At 37.5% G+C, this 11,562-nt stretch overlaps 1 protein-coding gene across 1 annotated transcript in view; it reads right to left on the bottom strand.

Moving 5' to 3' along the window:
- The window catches only part of AGFG1 (ArfGAP with FG repeats 1), a 27,651-nt gene extending 19,675 nt beyond the window's left edge, over positions 1-7,976 (bottom strand). Inside the window, exon 1 of the mRNA XM_010194814.1 lies at positions 7,889-7,976. Within this exon, the coding sequence (XP_010193116.1) occupies positions 7,889-7,942 (54 nt within the window). The 5' untranslated portion in view covers positions 7,943-7,976. The remainder of the gene's footprint in view (positions 1-7,888) is intronic.
- Positions 7,977-11,562: the final 3,586 nt, after the last annotated feature.

Raw genomic sequence — 11,562 nt, 5'->3', positions numbered from 1 at the left:
CCCTACAAGTACAATTTCTTCAAAAGCTTAAATACAGACAAGCCCTTTAGAAAGTCAAATTTAAAAGCTTTAATGTTGCACGAGAAACTATTAAAAGACACGGTTTTGTCTATTTCTGTATGAAGTACCACACAATGCTTTGAACATCGGCAGCTGTTCCAAACAAGCATTCAGAGCACAATAAAAGGCCCATTGTCTTTCTCTGTTTGCTGGTGACCTGTATGCTCCTTCTAGCTATACTGTTGCTACTATCATCTGACTTGACAGAGATGTATAATACTGCATTGATTATGCTTCCAGTGAGACATAATACACAATTTTCAGCTATCGACAAAAAAAAAAAAAAGAAAAAATAGTCAGTGTACCTTAGGATGAAATAAAAATTGTAAATTAAGTTTTTTAAAATATTATTGCCAGAGACAGAATTCACATCAGCATACAGCCATTTTTTTGAAATAATTATCTTTCCATAGTTTTAAAATAAGTCATTAAAATACTGAATCCTGTGTAAAGAAAAGTTTGCTGTGAAAAGTGTGAATGTTTTTACTGATCAGGCCATCAGATTTTTTATTTCAAAGCTATTTAAAAGTTACTCTTATGATGAAGACCAAGGATATTTATGGTATACAACTTGCTGTTCAGTTATGGTGGGGAATGATCAATTGGCATTGACGTCTTTGGTACCCTGATTATTCCCCACTAACCACAGCTTTTAAGTCCACTATCTGAATTTGACAACACATGACATAGCAAAAGATTAACTGTAACAAAAAAAAAAGAATTAGTGGAAATGTAGAAAAATCAGATTGGCAACTTCAGTTACCAGTACTTCAATATGAGCTTCAGTTCTGTCTGGCCTGACAGCTGCCTTGGCAGACACCTGAACAAATGAGCGCACAGTTATTCACAGCATGTGCTGACTCTCGCCCAGCCATTACTTGCAGGACATGCAGAAAAAAGTGCAAGGCAGCAGTAAAAGGCATATAAACCTGCACAAAGCCAGGCTTTAAGAGACCAGTTGCTCTACTAACATGGAGCTTTCTTTTTAGTTTTCCACTACAAACTTACAAGTTCTGAAAATTGCTTCCATTTTTTCACAAGAAGCAAAAAATCTGAGCAGTATATGCTTTGAGAAATTCAAATTTTGATGTTCCATGGAGTACATATTTCAAAACACTGCTCTTACTACCCCATATGTAAATCAGACTTGCATAGCTGATTCAGAAAATGCTGCTGCCCAAGCTTCATGATTTTCCTTAAGCTCCATTTTAACAGAATTACTCATTCCTTTGCTTTTACAGTTAACACATGAAGAAGCATCCTACCTCACCACAAAGTTACACAACATTACTCTTCAACTACCAGGCCTAAAAATTCTATGGCTTCCTTACATCCTTCTACATTGCACCATCTTCTTGGTAATACTCTGGTTCAGCCATTTAATAATCAATATTGTTTTGCAACAGCAGCACAAATAAACCTCTGCTCAAAGGACTCCTCCTTTTGATAACCAAAGCTCTATTAAATAAAATGCTCTGCTTACAGGAGAAGAGTCTGGCAAGCTAGAGCCAAGAATAAACATTCAAGTTATGTGGAAGCCCCTAGAAACAGTGGACCATATCCAACAATCCATAATCATTGTTCACTGTCCCTGAAAAGTGTAATTAGTCCATGTCCCACTGGTTCACCAATGCAGCAAGAAAAAAAAAGAGACAGCATTGAAGTCAGAATGATTAAGCATATGCAGCATTTGAAGGTCTAGTTTTGTTGAAGGGTTGACAGAAGCAAGACTTTGAAGTTTTGTCTGCCTCTACTACACAGTGGGAACTGCAAAGTAAGGAGACAAAGCAAAGTTTTACCTTGTCAGGTATCAGTAAGTGAATAAAACAAAATTCTGCAGTTAAATTCATGAAATTATAGAAGTTCATGAGAATCCTTTTACAAGTGGTTTGGGAAGAACAGTACCTGCTCTCTGCCAACAAGCTACAGTTCTGCAAGGGTTGTCATTAGACATTTGGCAACTACATACTGAGAAGTTCACAATTAGGTCAGTAAGTACAGCAAAATTTAGAGAATCACAACCAGCTTCAACCTACTCACCCTGACCTAAATAAAAATCAAGGAGGCAGCAAGGCAGAAACTGTGAGTTGCCATAAATTAAATATATCTTTGAAAGGAGAAATAGGGTTAAGTGCATATGGTACATTATAATGAAGTCTTTACCTCTATTTCTCTTCATACCATTGGTTTCCTTGAATCTGCACTCAACAGCTATTCTATTTGAGGGAAAAACTGTTTTCCTAGAATGACTGCATTTACCTATCTTGTTTTCCATACACTATTCACCTTTGCAGTCCTACAGTTTGAGTAATTACCCTTGTTTTCAGCTTTAACACAGAGGAACAAAAACTCATCCCATTCATTACATATCTGGTACTCCACAAAGTTGACCAGAAAGGCTTCAGGTTTAAAACCCAGCCTCATAGTATCATTTCAAGCTTTCAGGAGTTTGAGGCAGGCCACAAGGGCTAACAGGAATATAAACATACCAGTTTTCCACAAATATTCAGCTTTTCTTTTTGTTTCTAGGTTTGTTGTCATGTTTTGGGGGGTTTTTTGTGTGTATTTCTAGAGTTGGGAAGGTGGGGAAGGACAGGCACACTGAAAAACCTCAGCAGCATCCATTAAATTTTGCAGAAAGCCTGAGACAATCTGACATTTCAGTTACTTCTATTCCAGTGCTGCATATTTCAGCTACCAAACACCACTTTACCATGTCATAATTATTTCACTGATACAGATCTCCAGTGTGTGTGGGAAGGCGGATACAGGAGAGACAAGGTCCTTCTGCTTACACAACACATTAAGCCACCATACTTTAGAAACTCCTGTTAGCACAGTTACTAACTCATGTTAGCATGGGAGTAAAAAAAATTCTGTTAAACCAGCAAAATTACATTTTTTGCTCATGAAGCCACCTTCTCTTGTATGCAGTGAAGGAAGCACAGCAAGGAAAAGCTATAATACGACAAGTACTTCTGCTGGTAGAAGCTGCACTTTAACTAGAAAAAGCACACTAGTAGACCCACAGCAAGAGAGCCCTTCTTGTTTAGACCCACACATACCACTGCATAGGAAAATTACACGTCGGTCTCGTTTAAAAAGCTCTAATGAGATATTGCCTTTCAGTAGTCAGCTAAATGCCAAATTAGATTTCTTTTTCTCCCTCTCCTCCCCAATAAAATACCCTCAGTTACGCATCAAATGTAAGGCTGACAGTGCAAAGAACTACAGATTACCACACAACAAAACTATGTTCCAAAACATAACACTCACCACAGGAAGAAAGATTTGGAAACAGTTTCCTTATGTAAGAAAGTTATAGCTTTTTTTAGTAATTTAGCACTTCTGATGTCAACATTATTCATTAATGTCTGTAGGTTAAAAGAATCTTATACTGTCAGCACACTGATTTCAAAGCCAGTCTGGGTTCAGAAGCTATAGCTGCTTTCATAAGCACAGAGCCCAAGCCGTAAATCCCGCTAACAAAGACATTGTTCTACAGACAGTCAGCTCATGTCTCTCTGTATCGTATTAGCAGAACCAGGGATGTACTACAAGGACACCTGACCGCCCAGCTCATGCTGTCAGGACTCATCAGCACCAGCTTAGTGCTGCTCTTGCCACTCCAGGGTTTCTAGGCCACATTCCATAAGTAAAGGGGATTCTAGGAAAGCATTTTGGCCTGGCTGAACACCAGCTCTGAACCAGTTCCATACCACTGTTAGTTCTGCAACTGTAGGTTCTCTTGGAATCTAGAGTGTGGGAAACTGGTAAGAAACACTTGCACAGGTGCTATCAAGAGTTAGTAAGACCACCACAAAAAACAAAACTAAGCACTGGCAAACTAATTCCAAACAATTGAGCATACCCATGTAGTGTTCTACTCATTAGCTCAGGTAAACACGATCTTGCCCTCAGGGGAACACAGATTTTTCAAATACAAGACCATCCAAATCACTCTTCCACCATATGAGTATTAGAATAAGCTACTTGGAAAGGTTATAAAACATACGGCACTTTTGACAAGTGTTGTAGAAAAACTAAGTATGTAACTGCTTTGCATCATAATACTATTTTTCACCTTCAGGGGAAAGCTTCTTAATAAATATTCACAGCTATAATGGCAACATGAGAGGAGTACCACCTCCACATTCTGCAGTGAGTTCACTTTCTACTATCATTGCACCACAGAATCAAAGGCCTAATGTACATTAGCATCATTTGATTTTAAGTATTCAGACAGAAACCTCTCCATACCACTCTCTCCTCATTATTCCTAACATGAAAACACAGTATGAAAATACCTCACACTGCTCCTCATGAAGAGAACAGGTAGGAATTTTCCCTTCCTCTATGAGACAAAATTGCCTTTATCCTTCAAAACAACTTCAGAAGGTACTTGAGGATGGTATTTTCATTCTTGCTGCAGAAGTGATCTAACCCAACATTAGCAAAACCAGAGTCTGCTTACCTGCAGATGAGTAAGCAACACCAAAACAGACGCCTTCCAATACAGCAAAAAGATTTTAGTCTGTATTTGAAGCAGTAAAAACTCTAAAAAAGTTCATTCTACCTGTGCCAGAAAGATTTTCCTTGGAGGTGTATATACAAGGATGGAGATGGTATTCACACTAGAGAGAAGCTGCTCTGAATAATCTCTTCCCAAAGCAGTCACTTTGTGAAAGTCCCTTAGTAACTGAACGTTTTACCCACATGTGTCACAAAGATGGCCATTTCTGACAACTGGGAAAAAGTATTTCAGAGATTAGGAATTTAATTTCCCCCCCCCATAAGAGAACTTCAACCTCACACAATACATTTACCTTATAAATACTCTTCGAAATAGGATGGAAAACCACTCCTTCTAAGAACAACTCACCACTATAGCTACCTTTTATCAGGGACGCTTTCTTGCTATTTTCTATTCAGAACGAGTTCCCTATCGTACACCCATCTGGAAGCAAGAAAGTTTACCATCGAGGCCTTGGCCATAATGGAGGAAGACTGGGAGGACAAAGTGGGAATAAAAGTATTTTACAAGCTACACATACTAGATTGCAAAAAGTTGTTTGTTTTTATATAGCTGCAAAACTAAAACAACCGTTACAACATCTAAACCATTCAGTGACTGTACTTTTTTTAACATGTCCACATCCTAAAATGTTGGACAGTTTCATGTTTGAACACAGTCATCCTAGAAAATGTCATTTCTTAATATATACACAAGAGCCACCAATGCTGAAGAGCAAGCTAAGCAAAAATAGACTGCTCAATACTTTCTCTTATCTGCAGGTGAAGTATTCCAAAGTCCAATACCAACAAGAGAAAGCAAAATGCTTATTTAACTACTGCAACATACAGCATAATGTGTCGGTTTTAGCAGGCATGAAGTTAGTTTTCTTTTATAGTAGCCTGGGATGGAGTTCATTTTCTTCATAGCAACTAGTAGGAGACTATGTTTTGGATTTGTGCTGAGAATAATGTGACAACGCACCGATGCTTTAGTCGTTGCCAAGCAATGTTTACATTAATCCAAGGACGCTTCAGTTCCTCACACTGTTCCTGTCCTCCCAGCTCCTTTTCTGCAAGAAGCTGGAAGGAGACACAGCCAGGACAGCTGACCCAAACTGACCAAAGAGATACTGCATGCTATTAGACATCACGTTCAATATATAAGCCAGGCAGAGTCAGCCAGGGAGTGAAATCACTGGCTGGGCATCAGTCAGCAGGTGGCGAGTGGCTGTGTCACTTGTTTCTCTTGGTTCTGTTCTCTATTTTATTGTCTTCATTATCATTACCACTTTTAATTATTAATGACTGAAATAAAGTTAAAATAATCATAAACTGTTCTCACCTCAACACACAAATTTTCTTCTTTTTCCTCTGATTCTCTCCCCCATCTCACTGTGGGGGGTGTGCCAGTGGCTGCATGGTGCTTAGTTGCTGGCTGGGTTAAATCACAACACATGACTAACTAAAACCATGTTTAATTCAGTTTTAAACTTCCAACAATTTTTAAAACAATATCACTTCTGGCCAGTATTTGAGCACCTGTTAAATCTACCATCTGCAATTACAAATATATATTCAGTGTTACTTTTGAATTAAGGCAATGCCCTGGTATCCAGCAACCCAAAACTAAACTCAGGAGAATACCTTCACTTATAAGGTAGCTCATTCTAATTATTCCTATACTTTAATTGAGGAAGTACTACTACAAACACACAGACCTCTGCTTTTGAAAGATAATATAGCATCGCAGAGACCTGTGAACTTTTTTATGTCCATAATAAATTACGTATTATGATTGGCAGACTAGTCAGATCTATATTGAGGACAACAGCACTAATCAGCTGAGGTTTCACTTAAGGTTTCAGATCAGTGAGAAATTAAACTGGTAGCATTCTCTAGCTGTTGCAGATTCAATGAAAAACTGAAATTAAACAGACGCAGAGAGGGGCAGAGGAAGGGACACACACATTTTCCTTTACACTTGTAAAGCTTAAACCAAAGCTGGTGTTTACAATCTAATCTTATGGGAAAATACTCCAACATATTTACCTGAACCCATGAAAGATGCTTTAGTATTCTCCCTATGCAAAAAGTCAGAATATGCTATGCATGTATATGCATATACATATACGCACAATGATAAACAGCTTTAACATGCCAAAACAATTTTTAAAAACCTAGTCAAGGCCATTAAGAGTATTTGATAATGTCTGGAAGAGTTCAGACCTTGTCCAGCTCTGTCTAGAGGAATCATCCACAAACAGTCATTTCAACAAGTAACACATTTACCAGGACAGAAAAAGAAATCGCTACCTCTATTTTCATTTTTCAACCTGACAGTTATGAATGGGCCAAGTTTAAGAAAATTAAGTATCAGCACTTTAGATAACGATGGGACTTATCCCCTCAAAGAGTCATAAGAACACGTTGATAAAACACTCTGTAGCCTACAATCAATAGTTCTACTAAAACACAACACAAATCCAATCAAAGTGAAATAGAACTTCTACTAATAAAAAAATTTCTATGCTAAAGTTGTCTCCAAAATCCTCAATGTTACAGTACAGTATTAAAATACAAATTTCATCTTCAAATTGGAGACAGCAGTAGCCACATCCAGGGTTTACATGTTACATGTGTCCCCATAAAGGCAACCCAATATTTATTTCAGACTCAATTTTTGTCATTTATTAAAAAGAACAAAAGGGCAGTATATTAGAACTCTTTTTTTCTTCTTCACAGCTGCCCCAAGTCACTCTAAACATGGAGACACTTATTAGATAACAATCTTTAGAAAAAAAAATTCTCCCTTTCTTTCCTCTCCAAGAACCTTCAATATTTATATACTTCCATTAAAGAAAAAGGCTACTGAAACTACTAGACAACTTTCTGACACCTACTCTGAAGAAATACAGCTACAAGCAACAAATTTATTTTTGTCATGGTATGCTCTTTCAGGAAATGTTGCTGCAGTCAGTCTCAAGGTCTGGTCATGCAAAAAAGAAAAAAATATAGACATGTATAGCCCTGTGCAAAAGTAAAAGAAGATCCAATTCAGAAATACTGATCATGTGAATCTAGATTATCTGGGTTGGGCAATAACACACAGAATTACGATGATCAGCTGCCCAAGTGAATCAAGCTCTTTAGATGCGCCACTTCAAATTATATTGGCTTCAAATGACTTGCATCTACTTTTTTGCTACCAAAAAAACGGAAACAAAAAACCCAATCCAAGTTTTCCTTAAGTAGTGTTTTAAAGTTTTAATATTAAAGTGACAAAAGCACTTGATATTCTACAAATAATACTTACTTCATTTCCATGTTTCTGCAGAAATTCTATTTCCTGTTGTGTGAAAGTAGTCATCGAAATTGACTTCACTCTGTGGGGTGGATTCAAGCCCCGTCTAAAAGAAGAAGCAAGAAGTATTTTTCCTGAATAGGAAGTCTGTCACCATACAATCACTTTTCACATTACAACCACAAGTCAGTCAGTTTTAAACTTAGGAGCCACCTCTGTAAAACGCACTCAATTTTGGTACTGCCATACAAATTAAGACTCTGTAAGCTCATTTCAGAATAACATTTAGCATGCAAAGGCAAATAATTCTGCTTCAGAAGAGACCAATGGTTATAACTGCAAACTCACTCTGACCCTTTTCATGCAAATTTATGAAAACAGACTTATTTAAATCCTAAACTGCTTCCCCAGACTTGCTCACCCTTGCCTCTTCCCTTCATCTCTCAATCTCAGGCCCTCTGTTGGAGTTTGCTTTCCCTCCAACTCCTCCCTCACTTCAGCCTGTTCTTACCACAACTTCTACCCAATGACTAAATTTTTTTCAAGCTAAACTTCTTCAAGCTCAGACTGTTTCTCTTGCTTCAACCTGTATTTCCTGTTTCCTCCCAGCATCTTTTTCTAGTTTATGTTTTGCCCCTCCATCCACAGGTCTGTCTTCTTCCTCCTCCTGAACACTATATATATATATATAAGTAACAGCAACAAAAACAAAAAGACAACGTTTTTATTATGCTCCCAAATGAGATCTATCATTACTAATGCAACAGCTCTAAAACTTGGCAGCTCTGCCTTGAGCAAAGATTGGCACCAGTCTCACATCCACGTCACAGCAGAGCTAACAGAAACTCAAGTCACTTGTGCGGCCAAAGCCCAACATTGTCAACCCCAGTTCAGTCAAAACCTGCAAGCACAGAGAAAAACCCTGCCAAACGACACTGCCAAAACAAGAAAAAGCTTGCTTTCTTTTCAAGCTCTTTCTTTAGATACACGCTAACTACCGCTTTTGCCCACAAATACTTACAATTAAAAATCAAGCCATGTTTTGCACAATGGAAACAAGAACATTACATCCCACATACGCCAAACAGTGGAGACACTAACTTGGGCAATACAATGGGGTTGGTTTAGCAAGTTAATCAGGCCTGGATTTCTGCGATATGAGCTTAAAAAAAATGAATATACATTAACTGTGAGGTACCAAAGAACACAAAATGCTGTGGTTATGCACATAAGAAACTTCCCAGGTATGTAATACAGCGCTGAAAAACTGCTGAGAAATCAACTGATTAATGTTAGCCTTATTGTTTGTATTTGTATATATATTGGATATATTTAGTTCAGACTGCTTTTAGGAATAAAAATCCCCAAACCACCACCTAAAAAAAAAAATCACTGACATCCAATTTAAGACTGCTAGTAGTGATTATTCCAAGAATGCCAACTATAAATTAAATTGTTATCCATCAAAAGAGCAAATGACAAAAATCTAATGTTCCAAATATTAATGCTTTCCACTCAACTTCTAAAGAGTAATTTTAGCACTTTGACTTTTTGACGAAGTACAATGGCGGGGGGGGGAAGTGCGATTAGCTTGCAAATGTACCTTGACATGTAAATTCACTGTACCTGTAAGGCAACAACTCTGATCCTGTGTTAAAAAAACCTGCATTTTTAGTTAAAAGTTGGATACTGATCAGAACACTAGGCAGTAACATTTCAGCCTAAGTGTCATTAAAAAACCCATCTAAGACACTCAGTGTTTGAAACACTTGAATAAATATACACAATTTTTACCAAGAAACACAATGAACTCAGGAGTGCCTTTAAAAACAGAAGCCATATACAAAGCTACTGGGATATGAGAATTTAACAAAATGCTATTTGCTTAAGCAAATTTTTCAAATCTGAGCATCTAAAGTAAGACTCCACAGTTCAGCACCTCAACAAGGCAGCAGAAGTTTTATTAAGGTTAGTGAGAGGTGTTTCAAGGTAGTTTATTCAACTCTGACATCGGCAAATTAATTTCTTGTCTCAAAATATTTAAATTCCATGGTAAACTGAAATTTACAATTTAACATTTTTCATCTAGTGGTAAATCAAATCCACATCTACATCACAAATAACACTTCTTAAATTATTATTATCTAAGATTTTAAGTAAACACTAATTTTAAGACAACGCAACTTCAAAAATTTGTAAGAGTTCTGTGCAGTTAAAATTCATTATTTCATGGTTTGGTTTAGGTGGTTTGTTTGTTTTGTTTTTTAAAACACTTTCTTGGTCTGCAAGTAATTATATTTCACCAAGTGACACTGTAGAACCGCATATCAAGTGACATAGAAACAAAGCTGGCATCCACCTGGCATTCCATATAAATGTGCTCCACCAAAGATTACATTACAATCACTATCCCTTGCAAGTATAAAAGTAGTTCTGTGTACCTTAATCTGTTCAATTTACTCTCCTCCTATTAATTAAGAAAGATGCACAGTTAGTACGATTTAATGACTATTTTAAAAGCTTGGGTTATTCATTACCACATTGACATGTTTTTCAGCACAGGTACCGTATCTAAACTTTCGCACTATCTTCTCCTGGCAATTAATTTTTACTATAAGTATAGTTTAAGTGCTATACTGTACCTGTGTTTGCAGTTTAAAGGCACTGCAAAGTTATTTAGGCAGTACCAACTCTACACTGATCTACCAGGGCTCTTCAATGCATTTATAACAGAAAACACATAGCTTCAGTTCTCTAAAGCAGCAACGTTAGGTGTACATAAAGCACAGACTAGATTTTGTACAGCCTAAACTTCCTACATGCCTCTGTCTCCAGTGCCTCCCCAGCAAAGACTGATCTAGAGTTTTAAGGTTCAGGTTATAATGTTCCCTGATTTACACATTATGTCCACGATGCGGGATACGATGAATTCTCATTTCTTTTCCGCCCTCCTGCTAAAGGAAGAAGACATGCCCCACTCCTGGAGGTCAGTTGACAACACAAAAATGTCCAGTATCTTGCATGACGAAAGAGAGCGTGTCACTACATCAGTGGTCCAGAAAGACTACTGACACATCAGCAGTTTTATTTAACATGGCAAGGAATGGGGGGAACCCTATGAAAAGCCTCCTTTTATGCTAAAGTTGTGCAAGAAGTCAGGAATAAGTAATTAGAGACAAGAGACTGAATTATACAGCATACAAATACCAAGCGTAAGTACTAAAGCCACTCTTCTTACTTCAAAATCCTAAGATGTTTTATACCCTTCCTAACCTACAGAGATTACTTGATGACCCAAATGATTCACAAACAACTCACCTACACATGAGGGAAGCTTACTGGTCAGCCAAGTGCAACTATCCCTTATGAGTAATTAACAAACCTTCTTCTTTATGGGAAAATGTATCTACCACTTGCTTTGTTTCTTTCCATGTATTTAACAAGTGTTTTGCACAGTTCTAATGCTTTACAGTATTCCCTATTTAGCAGGAGACAAAATGGATTATAGCCCCTTAGTCCAAATTACTAATGCCTAAATTTAAACTGGCCCTGAACAAATATTTGCAACTCGTACCTATGCAGCAGTACCAGTTACTCCTTTCTCTACTACAGAGTTCCTGAGGAAGACAGCAATCAAATGCTACCTCAGCACTTCATCCAGATCCCAGCCATCCCCTAAGAGGCTC

This window comes from Mesitornis unicolor, unplaced genomic scaffold (assembly GCF_000695765.1).
Source record: "Mesitornis unicolor isolate BGI_N332 unplaced genomic scaffold, ASM69576v1 scaffold18431, whole genome shotgun sequence".
NCBI classification, from domain to species: Eukaryota; Metazoa; Chordata; class Aves; order Mesitornithiformes; family Mesitornithidae; genus Mesitornis; species Mesitornis unicolor.
The sequence above is the reverse complement of the archived record's forward strand: the minus strand, read 5'-3'. Positions and strand labels throughout refer to the sequence as shown.